Here is a 27,791-nt window from a genome sequence, read left to right as displayed (position 1 = left end):
TATTTGCATTTGATTGTTGCCACTTGTGTTTACCAGTATGGATGACATGTGCATTAGAGTGCAGAATGTGTTTACCAGTATGGATGACATGTGCATTAGAGTGCAGAATGTGTTTACCAGTATGGATGACATGTGCATTAGAGTGCAGAATGTGTTTACCAGTATGGATGACATGTGCATTAGAGTGCAGAATGTGTTTACCAGTATGGATGACATGTGCATTAGAGTGCAGAATGTGTTTACCAGTATGGATGACATGTGCATTAGAGTGCAGAATGTGTTTACCAGTATGGATGACATGTGCATTAGAGTGCAGAATGTGTTTACCAGTATGGATGACATGTGCATTAGAGTGCAGAATGTGTTTACCAGTATGGATGACATGTGCATTAGAGTGCAGAATGTGTTTACCAGTATGGATGACATGTGCATTAGAGTGCAGAATGTGTTTACCAGTATGGATGACATGTGCATTAGAGTGCAGAATGTGTTTACCAGTATGGATGACATGTGCATTAGAGTGCAGAATGTGTTTTGAAAATGAGAATGTATTTAGAGTTTTGCTGAAAAGTCTAAGTGAGATCTGCAAATTGTGTTTTACCATGTGAAATGGTTTAAGGTATTGACAACAGACTGCATAATTAGCTAAATGAGTCCAGACAACTGAGAACTTTGTTCAGCCAATGGGTTTTAGTGTTTTAGCAATTGAGAAAAACTGTACTACCACTCAGGTCCGGGCGGGTCCGTGTCGAATCGTAATCACATAAAATATCACTGTCATAAGTATTAAATCCTGTAACCTAACAGCTTACAAGAGAAAATGGGCTTTCGGGATATTTGTGTTCTGGCTGTAATTATAATTCACATAATAATTCACAATTGTTCCTGCAGGATTATTTTCCTGCTGTAGCAAACTGGCTCAAATTAAGATCCTACATCTGTATGCATCAATATTCATACATTTTTTCATATACATAATATGCTGCAGACACCGTCACTTGTCGCTCATATAAACTATTGTTTTCTCTGCCACTTGTATGGCTGGTTAAGAGTCTATAGTCTTAGAACTCAAGTGTCTTTGAATATGTATGAGTACGTTTCTGCAATGGCCTTCTGCCATTTTGTCCTCAATAAATAACAATAAGCAATCATCACATACCCAACTGTAGAAATGTGGCATGCATGGTGTGAGTCGGGGGCAGAATTTGTTTTTCTCCAACTTGTTGATCGTTAGTGAATGACCCGGAAGCGAAATGCCATTAACACATCTCAGATGAGCCCAGACTATTTCAGTCTAATTGGGATGGAGATGTGTTTTACTGAGTTAACAGGTTCATTGTATAACCCTGACACTGTTCAGTAATCACAGACAGCTAGGGCTTGACATAGTGATTGTTATTCAATTTTGTGGAGGGTGTGTGTGTCAAATCAAATCAAATTTAATTTGTCACATACACATGGTTAGCAGATGTTAATGCGAGTGTAGCGAAATGCTTGTGCTTCTAGTTCCGACAATGCAGGAATAACCAACGAGTATTCTAACCTAACAATTCCACAACTACTACATTATACACACAAGTGTAACGGGACAAAGAATATGTACATAAAGATATATGAATGAGTGATGGTACAGAACGGCATAGGCAAGATGCAGTAGATGGTATAGAGTACAGTATATACATATGAGATGAGTAATGTAGGGTCTATAAACATAAAGTGGCATAGTTTAAAGTGGCTAGTGATACATGTATTACATAAAGATGGCAAGATGGAGTAGATGATATAGAGTACAGTATATACATATACATATGAGATGAGCAATGTAGGGTATGTAAACATTATATTAAGTGGCATTGTTTAAAGTGGCTAGTGATACATTTTTACATCAATTCCCATCAATTTCCATTATTAAAGTGGCTGGAGTTGAGTCAGTATGTTGGCAGCAGCCACTCAATGTTAGTGGTGGCTGTTTAACAGTCTGATGGCCTTGAGATAGAAGCTGTTTTTCAGTCTCTCGGTCCCTGCTTTGATGCACCTGTACTGACCTCGCCTTCTGGATGATAGCGGGGTGAACAGGCAGTGGCTCGGGTGGTTGTTGTCCTTGATGATCTTTATGGCCTTCCTGTGACATCGGGTGGTGTAGGTGTCCTGGAGGGCAGGTAGTTTGCCCCCGGTAATGCGTTGTGCAGACCTCACTACCCTCTGGAGAGCCTTGCGGTTGTGGGCTGAGCAGTTGCCGTACCAGAGGGTGACAGGATGCTCTCGATTGTGCATCTGTAGAAGTTTGTGAGTGCTTTTGGTGACAAGCCAAATGTGATGTGTACGCTGAAGAACTTGAAAATTACTACCCTCTCCACTACTGTCCCGTCGATGTGGATAGGGGGGTGCTTCCTCTGCTGTTTCCTGAAGTCCACAATCATCTCCTTTGTTCTTTTGACATTGAGTGTGAGGTTATTTTCCTGACACCACACTCTGAGGGCCCTCACCTCCTCCCTGTAGGCCGTCTTGTCGTTTTTGGTAATCAAGCCTACCACTGTAGTGTCGTCCGCAAACTTGATGATTGAGTTGGAGGCGTGCATGGCCACGCAGTCGTGGGTGAACAGGGAGTACAGGAGAGGGCTGAGAACGCACCCTTGTGGGGCCCCAGTGTTGAGGATCAGCATGGTGGAGATGTTGTTACCTACCCTCACCACCTGGGGGCGGCCCGTCAGGAAGTCCAGTACCCAGTTGCACAGGGCGGGGTCGAGACCCAGGGTCTCAAGCTTGATGACGAGTTTGGAGGGTACTATGGTGTTAAATGCTGAGCTGTCGTCGATGAACAGCATTCTTACATAGGTATTCCTCTTGTCCAGATGGGTTAGGGCAGTCTGGTTGCGATTGTGTCGTCTGTGGACCTATTGGGGCGGTAAGCAAATTGGAGTGGGTCTAGGGTGTCAGGTAGGGTGGAGGTGATATGGTCCTTGACAAGTCTCTCAAAGCACTTCATGATGACGGAAGTGAGTGCTACGGGGCGGTAGTCATTTTGCTCAGTTACCTTAGCTTTCTTGGGAACAGGAACAATGGTGGCCCTCTTGAAGTATGTGGGAACAGCAGACTGGGATAGGGATTGATTGAATGTGTGTGTGTGTGTGTGTGTGTGTGTGTGTGTGTGTGTGTGTGTGTGTGTGTGTGTGTGTGTGTGTGTGTGTGTGTGTGTGTGTGTGTGTGTGTGTTTGTGTGTGTGTGTGTGTGTGTGTGTGTGTGTGTGTGTGTGCGTGCGTGTGCATGTACGTTTGCTTGTGCATGTGTGCATGTGTCTGTGTAATTGTGTGAGTGTGTAAGTATTTGTTCAAGAGTGATAGGTGGTTATCATGAACTTACAGCATGTGTTTGCTTAGAGGACAGAATAACCTCTCTAATCCGAGCCTATACTGCTCAGGTTTCATGACCGTCCCACTTTGATGTAGTGGCCTGTGGGAGCAAGAAGAAGAATCCATCAGTGAAGCATAGGAAGCAGAATTTCTACTAGTAAGGACTCTTGTGTTCACTATCGATTCCCTGTAGGAACTGCCCTCCCTCCTGCTACAAGCTGCTACAGCTAAACCAACCCGTTCATTCATGAATATTCTGACTGGCTTCCCCTGGGGAGGCTGGCTGAAAAATAACCAGCTATTTCTCCTGCTGAAAAAAACAGGGCAATTAATGTCCATCTCCTTGGGTAAGTTCTTGTGATAGCTACCAGACTCTCTCACTTCAGCAGACTCCGCTGAGAGAGGAGGTATTTATCCAGCATCGGAAAGTGCTCAGCTCACAGAGAGAGAGAGAGAGAGAGAGAGAGAGAGAGAGAGAGAGAGAGAGAGAGAGAGAGAAAACTGCACAGCACTACAGAGAGAGTTTCTTAGATCTGACTGGCAGCTCCTTATAAACACATCTTAGTCATTCCAAAGAGATGTAAGTCCTCAGAATGTGTGGCAATAACACATCATAGTCTGCTTCTCTGCGGGTCATTTGAAACAGTGACAAGAAGACATCCATGTGATTATTCTGCCACATGGTTTTGTTTCTTTGTAATCTTTAGCAGGACAGGGGCATTCTCAGACCTTTGTCCAACATGTTGAACTAGTCCACTCTTGCCTACAGTCACCCATGGGAAGACCTGTGGAGTCGTATGACTAGCTGTCGGTGAGAGAGAGTAGATGTGATGTTAATGTGATGTTACATGTGTTTGATCTCATCTCAGGCGCTTCGGCTTCCCTCGGTGGCTCAGTCAACTATCCCATAGCTCCCCAACATACTAGACTGTCTCTTCAGAGGTACTTTTACATCTCACAATGGATCTCTTGAAGTTTTAAAGACTGCAGATTTGCAGAGGCCCCACCCCCACTATGACACTGTTGTCTTTGGGCCTAACTTATTCTCCTCTGTCTGTCTGTGTGATATATGGGGCACAGGACTCTCCTGGCCATTCAGACGCATCATACACTGATTAGTGGGAGGCACCTTCTTTCCTTTTCTCGTTTCTAGAAATATGTTTGTCAGGAGAAGCGGCCATTAATCTGCTCTGTTGTGCAGATCTTTACGATGCTCTCTGCTGAATTTACAACCCTTCCTTTCCCACAAGGCACAAGGCTTTGCTGGCTTATCGCAGAGTCTTTCTTTAAAAAATCTATGCATCTTAGAGTAGAAATACACAGGGAATGATGTCAGACAGCCAATCTGCAGCTCTGTAATGTCTATACAAAACTATGACAGACCAGACACCGACAAAGTCATTCTACCTGAGCCTCTGGAGAGGACAGGGACGTGACTTTTCTCGGAAGGAAGCAAACACCCCTCCGTGCTGCACTTAAATCAAATCAAATCGAATCAAGTCTCCATGAGACTGCTAAATAGTTAGTTAAATAGTTAACAACAATAACAACACAGACTATCTGCATTGACCCTTTGTGCACAAACTTTTTTGTCTCATCACATACACAGCTGCTACTGTTTACAGTTTTTCACTTTATTCCTAGTTATATTTACATATCTACCTCAATTACCTCGTACCCCTGCACATCGACTTGGTACTGCTGCCTCTATTATATAGCCTAGTTATCACTACTCATTGACTTGGTACTGCTACCTCTAGTATATAGCCTAGTTATCACTACTCATTGACTTGGTACTGCTACCTCTATTATATAGCCTAGTTATCACTACTCATTGACTTGGTACTGCTACCTCTAGTATATAGCCTAGTTATCACTACTCATTGACTTGGTACTGCTACCTCTAGTATATAGCCTAGTTATCACTACTCATTGACTTGGTACTGCTACCCCTTGTATATAGCCTAGTTATCACTACTCATTGACTTGGTACTGCTACCTCTAGTATATAGCCTAGTTATCACTACTCATTGACTTGGTACTGCTACCTCTAGTATATAGCCTAGTTATCACTACTCATTGACTTGGTACTGCTACCTCTATTATATAGCCTAGTTATCACTACTCATTGACTTGGTACTGCTACCTCTAGTATATAGCCTAGTTATCACTACTCATTGACTTGGTACTGCTACCCCTTGTATAGAGCCTAGTTATCACTACTCATTGACTTGGTACTGCTACCTCTATTATATAGCCTAGTTATCACTACTCATTTACTTGGTACTGCTACCTCTAGTATATAGCCTAGTTATCACTACTCATTGACTTGGTACTGCTACCTCTATTATATAGCCTAGTTATCACTACTCATTGACTTGGTACTGCTACCTCTAGTATATAGCCTAGTTATCACTACTCATTGACTTGGTACTGCTACCCCTTGTATAGAGCCTAGTTATCACTACTCATTGACTTGGTACTGCTACCTCTATTATATAGCCTAGTTATCACTACTCATTGACTTGGTACTGCTACCCCTTGTATAGAGCCTAGTTATCACTACTCATTGACTTGGTACTGCTACCTCTATTATATAGCCTAGTTATCACTACTCATTGACTTGGTACTGCTACCTCTATTATATAGCCTAGTTATCACTACTCATTGACTTGGTACTGCTACCCCTTGTATAGAGCCTAGTTATCACTACTCATTGACTTGGTACTGCTACCTCTATTATATAGCCTAGTTATCACTACTCATTGACTTGGTACTGCTACCCCTTGTATAGAGCCTAGTTATCACTACTCATTGACTTGGTACTGCTACCCCTTGTATAGAGCCTAGTTATCACTACTCATTGACTTGGTACTGCTACCTCTATTATATAGCCTAGTTATCACTACTCATTGACTTGGTACTGCTACCCCTTGTATAGAGCCTAGTTATCACTACTCATTGACTTGGTACTGCTACCTCTATTATATAGCCTAGTTATCACTACTCATTGACTTGGTACTGCTACCCCTTGTATAGAGCCTAGTTATCACTACTCATTGTGTATCTATTATTACTTGTATTATTACATGTTTTACTTTTCTATTATATCTCTATTTTCTTTTTCTCTGCATTGTTGTGAAGTAAGTAAGCATTTCAATGTTAGTCCACACCTGTTGTTTATGAAGCATGTGACAAATAAAATGTTGTAAAGTTGCATCTGGTCTGTTTAGATTTTCTTGGAGGAATGCTCAAGGCTAAGTAAACAAGAGAAGGCTTGAGGGAAATAGTTTGCCATAGACTCATTAGAAAGTACAGATCCCAGTCGGAGTCGCGTCATGTAACATCAATGGAGAATAGTGGAATGGGCTAGGTGCTGATGTGTGGGTGGGTGGAAACATGGATGGTGGATGGGTGGGTGGAAGGATGGATGGATGGATGGATGGGTGGATGGTTGGGTGGGTGGGTGGGTGGGTGGATGGTTGGGTGGGTGGGTGGAAGGATGGATGGATGGATGGGTGGATGGGCTCAGACACACCTGACCTTTTACTTTGGATGGAACGGTCCAACCAGAGTGTGTTGAAGTAGTGTTTCCATCGCTAGCCACTAATGAATTGCCTTTTCTGGGAATTAATTTGTGCCTAGAATAATGAGTGGTGTAAGCCCGCCGGCACCTTATGTTTCATAAGCGAAATTCTTTTGCCATCTGTGAGCCTTGAAGACCTTTGTGATGGTTGACTGAGATACTTTCACTCTCTTCTTTCATTACGAGCCTCGCACTGAATGTGAATAGAACTCTTTTACCTCTTGGATATTGGCAACCAAGGTAATTGTGTTGGATAAATATAATGCTGTGTCATAGGCTGACAATTTTCTTCTTATTTTCTCTTTCACCACCTCCTCCTCCACAACTTCCATTTCTTACTTCACCTCCTCCTCCTCCACATCCTTTTTAACCTCCTCCTCCTCCCCGTCCTCCTCCTCCTCCACAACCTCCTCCTCCTCCACATCCTTTTAACCTCCTCCTCCCCCTCCCCTCCTCCTCCACAACCTCCTCCTCCACCTCTTACTTCTCAACCACCTCATCCTCTCCCTCCTCCTCCACCTCTTCATTATCCATGTCCTCCACCACCTCCCACCCCTCCCCCTCCTCCCTCCCCTCCTCTCCTGTAGGTACTCATTCCAAGACGAGGAGGACATGTTCATGGTAGTGGACCTGTTGTTGGGAGGAGACCTACGCTATCACCTCCAGCAGAATGTTCACTTCTCAGAGAACACTGTCAAGCTGTACATCTGTGAGATCGCCCTGGCGCTGGGCTACCTCCGCAGCAAACGCATCATCCACAGGTGAGTGAGAGAGAAACCGCCCTCATCTTCATCATCACGTCATTATCATCCACAGCTAAGAGAGACAGATCAAAGATGACCGGTACTCACAGTTGCCACAGCCCTTAGAGGTCGTACTCTCCTCCAATGTCCCTTCAATGTTCAAACTCTATCTATAGTCCCAGAAACATAGATACCTTATTCAATGTTGGATTGCACACAAGTATGTGCTGCCATGCCAAATCTTCAGACATCCAGTGTCAACAAGCCAACATACAGAGATGGCTACCACCCAAAAGCATCACTCAAATTATTTTACGTAACTGTCAAAGAATTTGACTATCCTGTCATTCATTGTGACAAATTGGACTGACCTGAAAGACCTTTGATAGTACTTTGGTGTGAGCCACCACACACAGATCAGATCAGCCTGGAGAGAGAGAGGGGTTGACTTGATGATAAGTTAAGATACACGTAACACACCACACACATGCCAGGCGGAGACCTTCCTCAGGTTGCATGATCGCCCTCCACCTCTGTGCAGAGCAACAGCATGATAACCACAGAGAAAGGGCTTCTCAGACCTGGACAAATGGGAGGCTTCAGGGTTCCAGAGTGCTAATTCATTACATGCAGGATAACAAATGACATCATTTAGTAGGAGGACTTACTGCTTTTCTATCTATACATGCTGAAACCGCTGTGAGCAAATACAGGTAACTGCCCAAATAAAGGAAACACCAACATAGTGTCTTAATAGGGAATTGGGCCACCACGAGCCACCTGAACAGCTTCAATGAGCCTTGGCATAGATTCTACATGTGTCTTGAACTCTACTGGAGGGATGGGACACCATTGTTCCATAAGAAATTCCATAATTTGGTGTTTTGTTGATGGAGGTGAAAATGCTGACTCCCATAAGTGTTCAGTTGGGTTGAGATCTGGTGACTGAGACATACACACACACACCAGTGGAGGCTGCTGAGGGGACGACGGCTCATATTAATGGCTGGATAGGAGCGAATGGAATTGCATCCATGTGTTTGATGTTGTTGATACCTTTCCACTTATTAATCTCCAGCCATTCCCTAGTGCCAGTCCTCCCCAATTAAAGTGCCACCTACCTCCAGTGACACACACACACCCTTTAAACCCACAATGCACATTTGAGACACCTCTTTCAAAGTCACTGAGATCTCTTCTTCTACCCATGGTAGCCAAAATAGTGGGCAACTGGGCATTTTTATGCATGATGGGATCTTAATTTCTTAATTAACTTAGGAACCACACCTGTGTGGAAGCAGCTGCTTTCAATATACTTTGTATCCCTCATTTACTCAAGTGTTTACTTTATTTTGGCAGTTACCTGTAGATCAGATTTGTCATTTCTCAATACATTCCTCATGAATCGATTCAATGGGAATATTTTACATTTCTGTCATTCGATTCCAACTAAAAAACATCCCCATAGATAAGCAGGTGTTTGGGAGATGTTTAGATTAAATCAACCGCTTTCAATCTGCATTTATTACAGGGAAAGGAAGAGGCTGGTATTCAAATGTTCATCTCATCTGTATGTAAATTGAATAGATAATTTGATTGGAGGCTGTGTGCTCACTGTAGCACTCTGAGTGGGTGCACATATTCAGTGTGTGTTGTTGGAGTGTGCGTGTGGGTGTGTGTGTGTGTGTGTGTTTGTGCATGTATCTGCTGATGATACCCTGGCCTTGAGCAGAATCTCTATCCAGTATAAAGAATCCTATGAGTCATGACTGATGATTCATAATGACAATGTTGATGACGACATTGCAATCACACACTGATACAGCCTGTCCTCAGAGCCAAACAAAACATATTTTATGTATTTCTGAGCACCTTCAAGACATATAACCCCTACTAATGGTCTAGTCTAGTTACTTTAGACCAGGGATGGGCAACTGGCAGCCAACGCGGATCAATTTCCAAAAAAGGGAACTCAGTCGGGGTCTCAGCTTACTTTTGCGAGTTAGAATAGTAGAATAGACAAGGTGCAATTTTAACATTTGGTTGTGCATTAGCAGTTTTTCTCTTGTTATGTCAGTCACTGACGGTCAGCCAAATAGCCCATGTCAGCTAGATTGGTTTATATTGGTAATTTAGTCTAGTGGCCAGCAAAAGGAGTAGTATTGTCACGCGGATGATGCTGGAGAGACGAAGCAGGTACGGGGAGTCAAACATGTAATAAATAACGGACATGGAAACAGCAAACGGGTAACACAAACAAAAAACACAAACAAAAAACAATTAATGCAGCAGCAGCAGGGAACAGAGCAGGGAACTGACAAATATAGGGGAGGAAATAAACAGGTGATGAATGAGTCCAGGTGAGTCCACAATTGCTGATGCGCGTGATGAGGGAAGACAGGTGTGCGTAATAGATGGCAGGGGTGCGTGATGCAGGGGAGAAGAGCGGGAGCAGACGTGACAGTACCCCCCTCCCTCTTGGGGCGCCAGCCGGCGTCCCACCCTGGCGAACCGGCCGAGACATGGGCGCTGGGCAAACCGGTTGGAGCATGGGAGCCCAACAAACCGGCCGAGACATGGGCGCTGGGCAAACCCGGTTGGAGCATGGGAGCCCAACAATCCGGCCTAGACATGGGCGCTGAGCAAACCGGTTGGAGCATGGGAGCCCAACAAACCGGCCGAGACATGGGCGCTGGGCAAACCGGTTGGAACATGGGAGCCCAACAAACCGGCCGAGACATGGGCGCTGGGAAAACCGGTTGGAGCATGGGAGCCCAACAAACCGGCCGAGACATGGGCGCTGGGCAAACCGGTTGGAGCATGGGAGCCCAACAAACCGGCCGAGACATGGGCGCTGGGAAAACCGGTTGGAGCATGGGAGCCTAACAAACCGGTTGGAGCATGGGAGCCTAACAAACCAGTTGGAGCATGGGAGTCCAACAAACCGGTTGGAGCATGGGAGCCCAACAAACTGGTTGGAGCATGGGAGCCCAACAAACCGGTTGGAGCATGGGAGCCTAACAAACCGGTTGGAGCATGGGAGCCCAATGAACCGGTTGGAGCATGGGAGCCTAACAAACCGGTTGGAGCATGGGAGCCCAACAAACCGGTTGGAGCATGGGAGCCCAGCAAACCGGTTGGAGAATGGGAGCCCAACAAACCGGTTGGAGCTTGGGAGCCCAACAAACCGGTTGGAGCATGGGAGCCCAACAAACCGGTTGGAGCATGGGAGCCCAACAAACCGGTTGGAGCATGGGAGCCTAACAAACCGGTTGGAGCATGGGAGCCCAACAAACCGGTTGGAGCATGGGAGCCCAACAAACCAGCCGCCGATGGAACCGGGGGAGCCTAAGCCAGCCCGTCAGGCTTTTACGCCCTGGCTGGCTCGAGAGGTTTCCTTGCCTCAGTTGGCTCGGCGGCTTCCCATCCCACGTCACTCTCCACCGGATCATCGGGCTCCCTCGCTTCAGCAGGATCGACAGGCGTCTTGCCTCAGTTGGATTGTCTGGCTTCCATGCCCCAGTCGGCTCGCCAGGCTCTCACACTCCTGCCGGTTTGTTAGGCTCCCATGCCCCAACCGGCTTGCCCAGCGCCCATGTCTCGGCCGGTTCGCCAGGGTGGGACGCCGGGTGGTGCCCCAAGAGGGGGGGATACTGTTACATCTGCTCCTGCTCTTCCCTCCTGGCACTTGAGGGCGCCAGGTTGCCCTGCATCACGCACTCCTTCCATCCACTGAGCACACCTGCCTTTCCTTGTCACACGCATCAGCGATATTGGACTCACCTGGACTCACTCATCACCTGTTTATTTCCTCCCCTATATTTGTCAGTTCCCTGCTCTGTTCCCCACTGCTGCATTAATTGTTTTTTTGTCTTTGTTACCCTTGTGCTGCCGCTGTTCCTGTCTCGTTCCATGTCCGTTCCATATTAAATGTTTGACTCCCCGTACCTGCTTCGTCCCTCCAGCGTCATCCCATGTGACAAGAATTGCATGAAATTTGTTATAAAATTGCAAACATTTCTCTCCACCTTATGGCATAATGTGCAGAATTACAAGAAATGGCCTATTGAAACTGCACATTTTTCTCTCCGTCCCATGGCAATGTGAGTAGAATTGCATGAAATGAATTATACAATTTTTAAATATTTTCTCTGCCCCATGTCAAAGTGTTTAGCTTTAGGGCAAACTTGCTTTAATACTGCAGTATTATCTCAATGCTCTATGACAAAATGTGTGGAATTACAGGACATTTTTTCTCTCTGCTGTCAAGAAGTAGGCCACTAAAATGTTTTGCTCGGAAGGTGGCCCCACCCCCTTCAAAGTTGCCCATCCCTGCAAAAGTAGGGAGGTTGGTCGGGGAGGATGGGTATGCGTAATCCCGACCTTCTAGCAATCAAAAAGTTGTGTGTTTGAGTCTCGTTGGTGACAACTGTAGCATTTCAGCTAACCCGTATCCTAAATTGAACCCATTTCACTTAACCTGCTACATAAATTATCCTAACTTTTGTCGTTACAGTTTCCCTAAACGGCAATGTAAATTCTCCCCATAATTATCCTTTGTTGTTACTGCGCAATAAGCAACCTGGTCTCAGAGAAAGACGTATAATACTATACATCCACCAAGATAAGGACCATCATCCAATTCGTATGCTATTGTACGACCAAGTAAGATACATGATACTATACGTCCTATAATTCATATGATATTCTACAACCGCTATTCTATTCATTATGTAACGAAACATACTGTAATATATCATACTAAATGGAGTGTCACAGATTTACCTACAGAATAATATGAATTACCCCAAGACCGGTTTTACCATTTCACAATAGATATAAGGAGTACTGTGCCTCTTTTGCCATCAGGGTAGCAAAGCAACAAGGCCTGTTTTGTCAGTACCTTCTCATGGGGTTTTCAATTACTAACACTAAGACGCATCTCAATTAGTGGCATCTTCAGAGACGATCCCCTCCAAACAACACAAGTGGAAAAAGGGATTGGATGTGTGAGGTGTGAGAAGGGAAGTGGTAGAGCTGTGCTGTTATTGACTCACTCCCCATTCCCCACAGCAGCTTCATTTAGATGGTTGGAATCACAGGGGAAGACAAGCAAGTGGTATTAAAAAGGGTGGACGTGGGGAACAGTATAGATGTGACTGAAGCCGGAAGCATTATCACCACAGGCCAGGACCTGTAGGAAGGGAAGTGGTGGAGCTGTGGCGTTATTGACTCACTCATTTCTGTAGCTTCTGCACTTTGATCAACAGTGATTGGTCAAAAGACCACTTAGTGAAAACATTTTCTCAGAATTGGTCTACCTGTGTAAACGCAACCTACAATAAGTGAACTGAGAAACACATTATGTGAGCCCTGAGTCCCCTTCAGGTGTTTCTCAGTTCACTTAGGTTGTGTTTATACAGGCAGACCAATTCTGAGATTTTCTTCACTAAGTGGTCATTTGACCAATCAGATCAGCTCTGAAAAGATCTGATGTGGAAAGATCTGATGTGATTGGTCAAAAGACCAATGAGTGGAAAAAATATCAGAATTGGGCTGCCTGTGTAAACGCAGCCTTTGTAACCAAATGATTTGAACTTATCAATAGGATTTCTAATGTCTTCCTGTTGGGTTGTTGAGTAGTGGTCTACAGCACATGATGAAACCTCAGTCTCCCATAACTAACTATAGTGTGGAGATGGTGATGTAGAGTAGATGCTTGGCGTCGGTGTGTGTTGCACAAAGATTACAGATTATGTCCTTACGTGAGATAAAATAGCATTTGACAGATTTTGGAATATGCACCCGGTTGTCCATTGCTTCAGACTAAGACAGTAAGTAGCCTTTTTTATTCTTCTGGAGCTCAGTAAATATATGGTTCTCAGAATGTGATAGCTGGGAAATGATCTGTTTTGACATCAGACATCATATTGCGTCTGGAATAAGGTTAGATGTTTGCTTGGTTTTAAACTAAAAACAGAAGTGCCACAGAGACTGCTGCCACAGAGACTGCTGCCACAGAGACTGCTGCCACAGAGACTGGAGCTATCTATTGTTTTTATGTTCTCAGTTTGAATTATTAGCCACAGTTAGACGGTGTTGCAGTGCTCCTCTCCATTCAACAGACTACAGCACTGTGAAAGTAGAGCATGGCTATGAACAAGGCTGTGCTCTGAGCTCTGGGAGAGAAAGAGCCGCCTCCTGCTTTACACAGAGGCAGACGAGCTGCAGCGATGCCCTCTGGCTCTCACACTGAAGCTACAGACACATCCAGGCTATGTTTAGAGGAAAGATACAGTCAGAGGGACAAATGTGATTGTGAAGCCTCAATCCTGCACCTAAAGGCAACAGCACTGAATGCATAATCACATTTGAGTTCAGTCTCACTATCTCTTTTGGAAGTCATTCCATGTAGAATGTCTTTCAAGGCTGGCTCTATGTTTATTCAGATTGCTATCAAATGAAGCATAGTAAGCCACAGCTGTTCTCTCATGTTTATTTCCAACACCGTTGGCTGATCTCACCAGGGAGGTGTTCACACGGGGGGAGTGTTTATCTGTTCTCTGAATCTCTCCAAATCATTTTGTTGTCATTTTTCTACGCCTGTTGCATCATGTGGATGTCTGTTGATCTGATGCCCTTGGAGAGCTGTGTCACTGTCTTTCAGCCTGGTTTGGTTTCTGTGAGTGCAGGTCTTTCCTTTACACTCTGATGAGAGCTGGATTTTTCAGCTGCTCAACTCAGCCCAGCTAAGCTTTGTTCAGCTCGGAGGTGCTCTGTGCAGCACAGCCTCAAACTGGCACAGTGTGTCTTTCTGGTTCCCTGTATGATGTGACACTGACCAGACATAGTTTCTCCAAATGTGCTGTTTCATCATCAATCTCCGCACATCTCTATCAGGGCTCTCTGTGTCCCTGGCTTGGCTTCAACCAGAGCCCAGACACATTACCTCTCTGCTGCTCAAACTCACAGCTCTATCAGGGCTCTCTGTGTCCCTGGCTTGGCTTCACCCAGAGCCCAGACACATTATCTCTCTGCTGCTCAAACTCACAGCTCTATCAGGGCTCTCTGTGTCCCTGGCTTGGCTTCAACCAGAGCCCAGACACATTACCTCTCTGCTGCTCAAACTCACAGCTCTATCAGGGCTCTCTGTGTCCCTGGCTTGGCTTCACCCAGAGCCCAGACACATTATCTCTCTGCTGCTCAAACTCACAGCTCTATCAGGGCTCTCTGTGTCCCTGGCTTGGCTTCACCCAGAGCCCAGACACATTATCTCTCTGCTGCTCAAACTCACAGCTCTATCAGGGCTCTCTGTGTCCCTGGCTTGGCTTCACCCAGAGCCCAGACACATTATCTCTCTGCTGCTCAAACTCACAGCTCTATCAGGGCTCTCTGTGTCCCTGGCTTGGCTTCACCCAGAGCCCAGACACATTATCTCTCTGCTGCTACAACTCACAGCTCTATCAGGGCTCTCTGTGTCCCTGGCTTGGCTTCACCCAGAGCCCAGACACATTATCTCTCTGCTGCTACAACTCACAGCTCTATCAGGGCTCTCTGTGTCCCTGGCTTGGCTTCACCCAGAGCCCAGACACATTATCGCTCTGCTGCTACAACTCACAGCTCTATCAGGGCTCTCTGAGCTCTGTTCTGTGAAGAAGTAACCCACTGGGCACAAACATCCGTTCAACATCTAGTTCTCATTTACATCTCGTTGAATTGTGTCAATTCAATGTCAAAATGTCAATTCAACATGAAATCAACAAAATATTTCACCATGTCTTTGGATTTAGATTCAAAATTGGGTGAAAAAAAGACTAAATTCCCTGACGTTGATTGGTCTTTTAAAATCCAATCAGTTTTCCACATTGATTCAACGTCATCACAGGGCGGCAGCGTAGCCTAGTGGTTAGAGCATTGGGCAAGTAACCGGAAGGTTGTGAGTTTAAACCCCCGAGCTGACAAGGTACAAATCTGTCGTTCTGCCCCTGAACAGGCAGTTAACCCACTGTTCCCAGGCCGTCATTGAAAATAAGAATGTGTTCTTAACTGACTTGCCTGGTTAAATAAAGGTAAAATTTAAAAAATTTAAAAAATCACATATACTGTTTTGGTTGAAATGGCGTGGAAACACTGTTGATTCAACCAGTTTTTGCCTAGTAGGAAAGCTGTTTTTGTTCCAAATGAAAAGTTAAGTGTTCTGTATTTATAGTCTGCATAAATATTTCACAACAGGAGGAGACTGTATGTTTTCATATTTCAGATGGGGAAGCAGGTATAGCAGGTACTTTAAACATCCTTTAAACTCACAACAGTGGATTTGTGAACATTTGTTTACTGGGAGCACGACAACATATTTTCCCTCTAGTCTACCCTAAAATATCTATAATTACCTGCTTGTGTATTGCAGTGTACTGGCTTACAGAAGCGTCCACATTTGGTGAACTTTTAGCGTTCTCCCTGAGCTTGAGATAGTAAATAATTTATCAGTAATAATTGGGATTCAGTAAGCCGTGCCTCAGAATGCCATGTTCAAACAGACGCTCTCCAAAGACCAAATGACTCAAACCGGATGAAATTAGACGGGAGCCAGCTGAACGCGTACTCGTCAGGCAGTGAAATTCAAGCATTGTGTCTATGAATAAGAAATACTGTAGCATCAATCTCCTCCACTCGGCCACTCCGCCTGTGACAGAGCTGTTGTTATAATTAGTATTATTTCACTGATCAAACTCAGGTGAATGAAAGCTCTGCTTCAGCTTAAACCCTGTTATTGGGATTGAGACGGTTAGTGTTAGCTGTAGGTTGCTTCCTGTGGCTAGTTGAGGTTCACCTCCACGTTCAAAGCTTCTACTGTCTATCAGTCTGCTGATTCCTCTCTTGGCTGGTGGGCGTGGCCAGCTGTCTGCTGCTGAGTGCTGGATGACTGGTGCTCCCTGTCTGTGCTGCCTGCTCTGCTCTGGGACATCATGGGGCAGAGCATCACCTAAGGCTTGGTGGCTGTATGTGCTGTCTGTGGTGCTGTCTGTGCTGCCTGTGCACTAGCCTTCCACAAGAGTGAAGGAGTCATCAAAGCAATCCTCATTAGGAGTGGGCTGTGTACACAGATGATGCTGCAAAACCCAACAGCCCAATGGACCCAAGCAGTGTGTGTCCGTGTTTGTGTGTGTCATGTGTGAGTTTGAGGGTGACTTATCATCAAGGCGGGGGTACGATTGACCCTCCCAACCCCCCTCCAGGCTGATCTGACCTGTGTGTGGTGGAGCACAAAAGAGCAATTTAAGGTATTTGGGGTCAGTCCCAGCTGTCATCTGTTTCCCTGTATCAGAGGGGTATCAGTTGACCGGGTGCAGGTTCTGGTTACCCTTCTCATCCTGATAGCTGGTGTAATGAGATCATTAGATCCAGGTAATAGGTTGTTGGACTAGTCAAGCGAGAGAAAAGCCAGGCGGATCAGTTGCACTGTCCTTCAACACCACCCTCCCATCGCTGCCTCGGCAGAATCACTAATGAGCCTCACTCAGGACGGGAAGGACACAACAAAGGTCCATCCCAAATGGCATAGGGATGAGCATTTAACATGTTTTCACTGTCCCCCGGAAAAATATGTGCGCATTTATCTATATGCCAACAGTGCGCAACAATTCCTAATTTATCATAACCATTACTGAATACAATTCCTAATTTATCATAACCATTACTGATAACAATTCCTAATTTATCATAGCCATTACTGAATACAATTCCTAATTTATCATAACCATTACTGATAACAATACCTAATTTATCATCCATTAGAGATAACAAATCCTAATTGCTCAGTTGCCTCATAAATATTCAGTCAATATAAAAACAAGTCCAATTTAAGATGAATTTATTCAAACCATAATATCAACTGGTTATTATATCGTGGAACACAATCTTCAAAAAAGCAGTATCCTCAGAAGTTGTGCTTGCTTGTGGCTGTTCAATGGCATAACCTTGTTTTGTTAATTTAGCAGACAAGATGCTTATACTGAACACAAATAATATAAACACAACCTGCAGGGACTAGTAGACTAGTCAGGATTGAGGGAAAGGTGAAGGGAGCACAGAGATCCTTGATGAAAATCTGCTCCAGAGCGCTCAGGACCTCAGACTGGGGTGAAGGTTCACCTTCCAACAGGACAATGACCCTAAGCACACAGCCAAGACAATGCAGGAGTGCCTTCGGGACAAGTCTCTGAAATTTCTTGAGTGGCCCAGCCAGAGCCCGAACCCAATCGAACATCTCTGGAGGTACCTGAAAATAGCTGTGTAGGGATGCTCCCCATCCAACTTGACAGAGCTTGAGAGGATCTGCAGAGAAGATTGGGAAAACTCCCCAAATAAAGGTGTGCCAAGCTTGTAGCGTCATACCCAAGAAGACTCGAGGTTGTAATCGCTGCCAAAGATGCTTCAACAAAGTACTGAGTAAAGGGTCTGAATACTTATGTAAATGGGATATTTTTTAAATTTTTACATACAGTATATATATAAATTAGCAAACATTTCTAAAAACGTGTTTTTGCTTTGTCATTATGGGGTATTCTGTTTAGATTGATGAGGATAATTAATTTTCAAAATGCATTTTAGAATAAGGCTGTAACGTGACAAAGTGTGGAAAAGTGAAGGGGTCTGAATACTTTCCGAATGCACTGTAGTATCAATCAATGGGAATATAAACTATATATGTCGATACATCAGGCCCTTGAATTGTCCCTCAGTCAACTGGCTGTCGATACATCAGGCCCTTGAATAGTCCCTCAGTCAACTGGGTGTCGATACATCAGGCCCTTGAATAGTCCCTCAGTCAACTGGCTGTCGATACATCAGGCCCTTGAATTGTCCCTCAGTCAACTGGCTGTCGATACATCAGGCCCTTGAATTGTCCCTCAGTCAACTGGCTGTCGATACATCAGGCCCTTGAATAGTCCCTCAGCCAGCTGGCTGTCGATACATCAGGCCCTTGAATAGTCCCTCAGCCAGCTGGCTGTCGATACATCGGGCCCTTGAATAGTCCCTCAGCCAGCTGGCTGTCGATACATCAGGCCCTTGAATTGTCCCTCAGTCAACTGGCTGTCGATACATCAGGCCCTTGAATAGTCCCTCAGTCAACTGGCTGTCGATACATCAGGCCCTTGAATAGTCCCTCAGTCAACTGGCTGTCGATACATCAGGCCCTTGAATAGTCCCTCAGCCAGCTGGCTGTCGATACATCAGGCCCTTGAATAGTCCCTCAGCCAGCTGGCTGTCGATACATCAGGCCCTTGAATAGTCCCTCAGCCAGCTGGCTGTCGATACATCGGGCCCTTGAATAGTCCCTCAGCCAGCTGGCTGTCGATACATCAGGCCCTTGAATTGTCCCTCAGTCAACTGGCTGTCGATACATCAGGCCCTTGAATTGTCCCTCAGTCAACTGGCTGTCGATACATCAGGCCCTTGAATAGTCCCTCAGTCAACTGGCTGTCGATACATCAGGCCCTTGAATTGTCCCTCAGTCAACTGGCTGTCGATACATCAGGCCCTTGAATTGTCCCTCGGTCAACTGGCTGTCGATACATCAGGCCCTTGAATAGTGCCTCAGCCAGCTGGCTGTCGATACATCAGGCCCTTGAATAGTCCCTCAGCCAGCTGGCTGTCGATACATCAGGCCCTTGAATAGTCCCTCAGCCAGCTGGCTGTCGATACATCGGGCCTTTGAATAGTCCCTCAGCCAGCTGGCTGTCGATACATCAGGCCCTTGAATAGTCCCTCAGTCAACTGGCTGTCGATACATCAGGCCCTTGAATAGTCCCTCATTCAAGTGGCTGTCGATACATCAGGCCCTTGAATAGGCCCTCAGTCAACTGGCTGTCGATACATCAGGCCCTTGAATTGTCCCTCAGTCAACTGGCTGTCGATACATCAGGCCCTTGAATTGTCCCTCAGTCAACTGGCTGTCGATACATCAGGCCCTTGAATAGTCCCTCAGCCAGCTGGCTGTCGATACATCGGGCACTTGAATAGTCCCTCAGCCAGCTGGCTGTCGATACATCGGGCCCTTGAATTGTCCCTCAGTCAACTGGCTGTCGATACATCGGGCCCTTGAATAGTCCCTCAGCCAGCTGGCTGTCGATACATCGGGCCTTTGAATAGTCCCTCAGCCAGCTGGCTGTCGATACATCAGGCCCTTGAATAGTCCCTCAGCCAGCTGGCTGTCGATACATCAGGCCCTTGAATAGTCCCTCAGTCAACTGGCTGTCGATACATCAGGCCCTTGAATTGTCCCTCAGCCAGCTGGCTGTCGATACATCAGGCCCTTGAATTGTCCCTCAGCCAGCTGGCTGTCGATACATCAGGCCCTTGAATTATCCCTCAGCCAGCTGGCTGTCGACACAAAGGGCCCTTGAATTGTCCCTCAGCCAGCTGGCTGTCGATACATCAGGCCCTTGAATAGTCCCTCAGCCAGCTGGCTGTCGATACATCAGGCCCTTGAATTGTCCCTCAGCCAGCTGGCTGTCGATACATCAGGCCCTTGAATAGTCCCTCAGCCAGCTGGCTGTCGATACATCATGCCCTTGAATAGTCCCTCAGTCAACTGGCTGTCGATACATCAGGCCCTTGAATTGTCCCTCAGCCAGCTGGCTGTCGATACATAAGGCCCTTGAATAGTCCCTCAGCCAGCTGGCTGTCGATACATCAGGCCCTTGAATAGTCCCTCAGCCAGCTGGCTGTCGATACATCAGGCCCTTGAATTGTCCCTCAGTCAACTGGCTGTCGATACATCAGGCCCTTGAATTGTCCCTCAGCCAGCTGGCTGTCGATACATCAGGCCCTTGAATTGTCCCTCAGCCAGCTGGCTGTCGATACATCCGGCCCTTGAATTGTCCCTCAGCCAGCTGGCTGTCGATACATCGGGCCCTTGAATTGTCCCTCAGCCAGCTGGCTGTCGATACATCAGGCCCTTGAATAGTCCCTCAGCCAGCTGGCTGTCGATACATCAGGCCCTTGAATTGTCCCTCAGCCAGCTGGCTGTCGATACATCAGGCCCTTGAATAGTCCCTCAGCCAGCTGGCTGTCGATACATCATGCCCTTGAATAGTCCCTCAGTCAACTGGCTGTCGATACATCAGGCCCTTGAATTGTCCCTCAGCCAGCTGGCTGTCGATACATAAGGCCCTTGAATAGTCCCTCAGCCAGCTGGCTGTCGATACATCAGGCCCTTGAATAGTCCCTCAGCCAGCTGGCTGTCGATACATCAGGCCCTTGAATTGTCCCTCAGTCAACTGGCTGTCGATACATCAGGCCCTTGAATTGTCCCTCAGCCAGCTGGCTGTCGATACATCAGGCCCTTGAATTGTCCCTCAGCCAGCTGGCTGTCGATACATCCGGCCCTTGAATTGTCCCTCAGCCAGCTGGCTGTCGATACATCGGGCCCTTGAATTGTCCCTCAGCCAGCTGGCTGTCGATACATCAGGCCCTTGAATAGTCCCTCAGCCAGCTGGCTGTCGATACATCATGCCCTTGAATAGTCCCTCAGTCAACTGGCTGTCGATACATCAGGCCCTTGAATTATCCCTCAGCCAGTTGGCTGTCGATACATAAGGCCCTTGAATAGTCCCTCAGCCAGCTGGCTGTCGATACATGAGGCCCTTGAATAGTCCCTCAGCCAGCTGGCTGTCGATACATCGGGCCCTTGAATAGTCCCTCAGCCAGCTGGCTGTCGATACATCGGGCCCTTGAATAGTCCCTCAGCCAGCTGGCTGTCGATACATCAGGCCCTTGAATTGTCCCTCAGTCAACTGGCTGTCGATACATCAGGCCCTTGAATTGTCCCTCAGTCAACTGGCTGTCGATACATCAGGCCCTTGAATATTCCCTCAGTCAACTGGCTGTCGATACATCAGGCCCTTGAATTGTCCCTCAGTCAACTGGCTGTCGATACATCAGGCCCTTGAATATTCCCTCAGTCAACTGGCTGTCGATACATCAGGCCCTTGAATTGTCCCTCAGTCAACTGGCTGTCGATACATCAGGCCCTTGAATAGTCCCTCAGCCACCTGGCTGTCGATACATCAGGCCCTTGAATTGTCCCTCAGCCAGCTGGCTGTCGATACATCAGGCCCTTGAATTGTCCCTCAGCCAGCTGGCTGTCGATACATCAGGCCCTTGAATTGTCCCTCAGCCAGCTGGCTGTCGATACATCAGGCCCTTGAATAGTCCCTCAGCCAGCTGGCTGTCGATACATCATGCCCTTGAATAGTCCCTCAGTCAACTGGCTGTCGATACATCAGGCCCTTGAATTGTCCCTCAGCCAGCTGGCTGTCGATACATCAGGCCCTTGAACAGTCCCTCAGTCAACTGGCTGTCGATACATCAGGCCCTTGAATAGTCCCTCAGTCAACTGGCTGTCGATACATCAGGCCCTTGAATAGTCCCTCCGTCAACTGGCTGTCGATACATCAGGCCCTTGAATTGTCCCTCAGCCAGCTGGCTGTCGATACATCAGGCCCTAGAATAGTCCCTCAGTCAACTGGCTGTCGATACATCAGGCCCTTGAATAGTCCCTCAGCCAGCTGGCTGTCGATACATCAGGCCCTTGAATAGTCCCTCAGTCAACTGGCTGTCACTACATCAGGCCCTTGAATAGTCCCTCAGTCAACTGGCTGTCGATACATCAGGCCCTTGAATAGTCCCTCAGTCAACTGGCTGTCACTACATCAGGCCCTTGAATAGTCCCTCAGTCAACTGGCTGTCACTACATCAGGCCCTTGAATAGTCCCTCAGTCAACTGGCTGTCACTACATCAGGCCCTTGAATAGTCCCTCAGTCAACTGGCTGTCACTACATCAGGCCCTTGAATAGTCCCTCAGTCAACTGGCTGTCGATACATCAGGCCCTTGAATAGTCCCTCAGCCAGCTGGCTGTCGATACATCAGGCCCTTGAATAGTCCCTCAGTCAACTGGCTGTCACTACATCAGGCCCTTGAATAGTTACTCAGCCAACTGGCTGTCGATACATCAGGCCCTTGAATAGTCCCTCAGCCAGCTGGCTGTCGATACATCAGGCCCTTGAATAGTTACTCAGTCAACTGGCTGTCGATACATCAGGCCCTTGAATAGTCCCTCAGTCAACTGGCTGTCGATACATCAGGCCCTTGAATAGTCCCTCAGTCAACTGGCTGTCGATACATCAGGCCCTTGAATAGTCCCTCAGTCAACTGGCTGTCGATACATCAGGCCCTTGAATAGTCCCTCAGTCAACTGGCTGTCGATACATCAGGCCCTTGAATAGTCCCTCAGTCAACTGGCTGTCGATACATCAGGCCCTTGAATAGTCCCTCAGTCAACTGGCTGTCGATACATCAGGCCCTTGAATAGTCCCTCAGTCAACTGGCTGTCGATACATCAGGCCCTTGAATAGTCCCTCAGTCAACTGGCTGTCGATACATCAGGCCCTTGAATTGTCCCTCAGCCAGCTGGCTGTCGATACATCAGGCCCTTGAATAGTTACTCAGTCAACTGGCTGTCGATACATCAGGCCCTTGAATAGTCCCTCAGTCAACTGGCTGTCGATACATCAGGCCCTTGAATAGTTACTCAGCCAACTGGCTGTCGATACATCAGGCCCTTGAATAGTCCCTCAGCCAGCTGGCTGTCGATACATCAGGCCCTTGAATAGTCCCTCAGCCAGCTGGCTGTCGATACATCAGGCCATCTGTTTCTCATCTCTAATTGCTGGAATATTACAGTCCTAATGAATTTGTAGTGCGAGATGAGGGCCCAGTGTGCAGCTGTCACATTGAAAATATGGAAATGAATTAAGCTCGTCAGCACATGCTATTACAATTCCCAGGGAGAGGGGACTGACCAGTTTAGATGATTGGGATTAGGCTTTTAGCTACACCAGTAATGAGTGGGCAGACACAGGACAACAACATTGAAAGAGAGGGACTCAATTTGGGTCTAAACTATTCTGGTCCCAGATCCGCGTGTGCTTTATTTAAATCCTCTCACTGTCGTTGTCATTCAGTATCTGCCATCATACCTACTGATCTGGGACCAGGCTCACCAGAACACCAGAATTGTTTAACTCCAGCACATGCTATCATCACAAATCTTCTACTGATATAAGTCTATGAACGAGGAGCACGGCCAAGGTAATTGCCTGGGCGGAGAGCGAATTATAGCATGAAATTTACAGGACCGCCTATGTGCACATGCGAAGATAAAATGTTTAATGGGCCTAATAATTAGACAAACATGCAGGTACCCTAATTTCTGAAATGGTTTGTTTGACAATAAATAAAAAAGGTAATACAAAAAAACACAGTTAAATTACATTTAAAGACGTCATTTAACTGGTTGACGCTACCCATCCCGGTAGCGGGATAATTGTCAACAGCAATCGCTGAATAGCATAGCACCACAGTCAAATAATATTACAAAAAAATATTAATATTCATGAAATCACAAGTGCAATATAGGAAAACACAGCTTAGCCTTTTGTTAATCCACCTGTCGTCTCAGATTTTGAAATTATGCTTTACAGCGAAAGCAATCCAAGCATTTGTGTAAGTTTATCGATAGCATAACATAACATTATGTACACTAAACATTAAGTAGCTAGGTCACGAAAATCAGAAAAGCAATCAAAAAAATTGTTTACCTTTGATGATCTTCGGATGTTTTCACTCACGAGACTCCCAGTTACACAACAAATGTTCCTTTTGTTCCATAAAGAAAAATTTTATACCCAAAATACCGACGTTTGTCACGACAATGCAGACGTATATTCCAAATAATATCCATAATGTCCACAGAAACATTATATTATATTTATCATCAAACTTCATGTTGTTTTTAAAATATATATTCGATAATATATCAACCGAGTGTGTAGGTTTTTCAATAACAGCGGGAGGAACAATGGCGGCTTTACTCAGTTACTCAAAAACTCACTCTGAGAGCCCCCACCTCTCCACTTACGCAAGGTGATCCTTCACGCTCATTTTTCAAAATAAAAGCCTGAAACTATGTCTAAAGATGGTTGACACCTTAGGGAAGCCATAGAAAAAGGAATCTGGTTAATATCCCTTTAAATGGAGGATAGGCATGCATAGGAACAGAGAGGTTTCAAAATAAGAGGAACTTCCTGATTGGATTTTCCTCAGGCTTTCGCCTGCAATATCAGTTCTGTTATACTCACAGACAATATTATTTTGGGTTTGGAAAATTTAGAGTGTTATCTATCCTAATCTGACAATTATATGCATATTCTAGTTTCTGGGGCTGAGAAATAGGCAGTTTGAAATGGGTATGTTTTTTAGCCAAAAATGAAAATACTGCCCCTACACGCAAAAGGTTAACGGTCAGTATTTGCATTACCTTTTAATTAGGCATGAACACAACCATCTTATCAAACAAATCCCTTAAACAATGTGGCTACCTGCACGTCTTGCTGACAAAACAACCAATTTTGTAGAAAGAAAAGTTGGGACACCTGAAAATGGGCTGAGATATGGGACTGTCCCAGAATGACAAATGCAGCCACACAGACAACTTTCTTTGAACCATGACGCAGAGGTGGGGGTGTTCGTTCCCTTTGGAATAAGCTTTTACTTGACCATTTACCACTGTAGCAATGCACATTTTAAACAAATATGAGAAGGGTTAAATTCCAAGTTTGACTTTGTCACACAAGTTTGACTTTGTTTCATTTGTGGGTTCTGAGACCCCCCTGGGCCACCCATAATTCATACTCTGTGACTGGGTAATTTTTGTCAGACAGCGCTCTGGGCTTTCGTCTTAGAAATACACAGGCAGGGTGCTTGTTATTCATCTGAATAGAAAATGCAGAACAATAAACAGTGGGTTTTTAGAGAACAGGTGATAAAACCCCAGTGTTTGCACATCTAGAAAAGGCTGTTGTCTGGGTGACAGCAGGGCTGTGTCGTGACTGGCTCTGGCTCTCACAGTCACACCTATAATCATCAGCAGGCTGTTGAGTGGCGCTGCAGCATCCCCTGTCCTGTTGCTCCACAATTCGCTGCCATGGCCTTTAAAGATAAAATACCTTTCCATCTGCCTTCTTTGAGGGAAATGTCAGCTAATTAAGCACAACACAACTGACCTTTTTAACCCCCATCCGGGCTCCGGGCTGGGTACACTGATACCCCTGTAATGAGGGTGGTGCCAGCCACCCTACCCCTCCCACCTGCTGCAGCAGGCACCCTTTGATATGCTAATCAACCCTGTCCTCTGATAGGAGCCTCATTAGTTCTGACTGCCCTAAGGTTCATGGACATGATCCCCCCTGACAGGTGCTGCTGCTACTAGCCTGCTGTTTGATCTAGACTCTAGACGTTCAGCTGATCCAGTGTTATGATGATCATACAGTAATGTACTGTATGTTGTCAGCTGTCTCCTAGGCCCTGGACACATATGGCCAGATGTGATATGTCAAAGTTCAGTTAGAGGGTGCTTATATTTGTCCTGTTTCACACATGTGCAGTGTGGTATGAAATGGACATGTGCTTTTTGCATGTCCTACTCCTCCTGAGACACCATGAGAGAGTGGGGTCACAGCATGGGATCAGCTAATCAGGGTTAAGTGCCTTGCTCAAGGGCAGATTTTTACCTAGTCAGCTCAGACTCCATCTCAAATATATTTGGTTACTGGCTCAATGCTCTAAAGTAAAACATTTAAAATAATAAAATGTTACACAATAACATAACTTTAACGAGGCTATATACGGCACCTTGTCAGTGTGAGGGGGTACAGGTTAGTTGAGGTAATTTGTACATGATGGTAGGGGTGAAGTTGCTATGCATAGATAATAAACAGCGAGAAGCAGTAGTGTACAAAACAAATGGAGGGGGGGGATCAATGTAAATAGTCTGGTGGCCATTTGATTAATTGTTCAGCAGTCTTATGGCTTATGGAAGCTGTTAAGGAGCCTTTTGGTCCTAGACTTGGACTAGGACTTGTGTCACTGGAGTCTTGGACAATTTTATGGGCTTTCTTCTGACATCGCCTATTATAAAGGTCCTGGATGGCAGGAAGCTTGGCCCCAGTGATGTACTGGGCCATACGCATTACCCTCTGTAGTGCCTTACAGTCAGATGCCGAGATGTTGCCATACCAGGCAGTGATGCAACCTGTCAGGATATTCTCGATGGTGCAGCTGTAGAACTTTTTGAGGATCTGGGGACCCATGCAAAATCTTTTCAGTCTCCTGAGGGGAAAGGGTTTTGTTGTGCCCTCTTCACAACTGTCTTGGTGTGTTTGGACCATGATAGTTTGTTGGGGATGTGGACACTAAGGAACATGAAACTCTCGACCTGCTCCACTACAGCCCTGTTGATGTTAATGGTCAGACTGTTTGGCCCGCCTTTTCCTGTAGTCCATGATCAGCTCCTTTGTCTTGCTCACATTGAGGGAGAGGTTGTTATCCTGGCACCACACTGCCAGTTCTCTGACCTCCTCCCTATAGGCTGTCTCATAATGTTAGCGGTGGTGCCAGGATAACAACCTCTCCCTCAATGTGAGCAAGACAAAGAAGCTGATCATGTATTGGAAGCTATTTTGTAGATGACATCGCCGAAGTCGAGGATCGGTAGGATAGTCCGTTTTACTAGGGTAAGTTTGGCGGCGTGAGTGAAGAAGGCTTTGTTGCGGAATAGAAAGCCGACTCTAGATTTGATTTTAGATTGGAGATGTTTGATATGAGTCTGGAAGGAGAGTTTACAGTCTAGCCAGACACCTAGGTACTTATAGATGTCCACATATTCTAGGTCGGAACCATCCAGGGTGGTGATGCTAGTCGGGTGTGCGGGTGCAGGCAGCGAACGGTTGAAAAGCATGCATTTGGTTTTACTAGCGTTTAAGAGCAGTTGGAGGCCACGGAAGGAGTGTTGTGGCATTGAAGCTCGTTTGGAGGTTAGATAGCACAGTGTCCAAGGACGGGCCGGAAGTATACAGGATGGTGTCGTCTGCGTAGAGGTGGATCAGGGAATCGCCCGCAGCAAGAGCAACATCATTGATATATACAGAGAAAAGAGTCGGCCCGAGAATTGAACCATGTGGCACCCCAATAGAGACTGCCAGAGGAC

General features: G+C 46.1%; 1 protein-coding gene across 1 annotated transcript in view; it reads left to right on the top strand.

The window, feature by feature from the left end:
* The window catches only part of LOC109873378 (serine/threonine-protein kinase 32A), an 85,698-nt gene that overhangs the window by 21,623 nt on the left and 36,284 nt on the right, over positions 1 to 27,791 (top strand). Inside the window, exon 5 of the mRNA XM_031808329.1 lies at positions 7,524 to 7,697. Within this exon, the coding sequence (XP_031664189.1) occupies positions 7,524 to 7,697 (174 nt within the window). The remainder of the gene's footprint in view (positions 1 to 7,523; positions 7,698 to 27,791) is intronic.

Source organism: Oncorhynchus kisutch, linkage group LG28 (assembly GCF_002021735.2).
Source record: "Oncorhynchus kisutch isolate 150728-3 linkage group LG28, Okis_V2, whole genome shotgun sequence".
Classification (NCBI taxonomy): Eukaryota; Metazoa; Chordata; class Actinopteri; order Salmoniformes; family Salmonidae; genus Oncorhynchus; species Oncorhynchus kisutch.
This window is presented reverse-complemented; position numbering and strand designations above follow the sequence as displayed.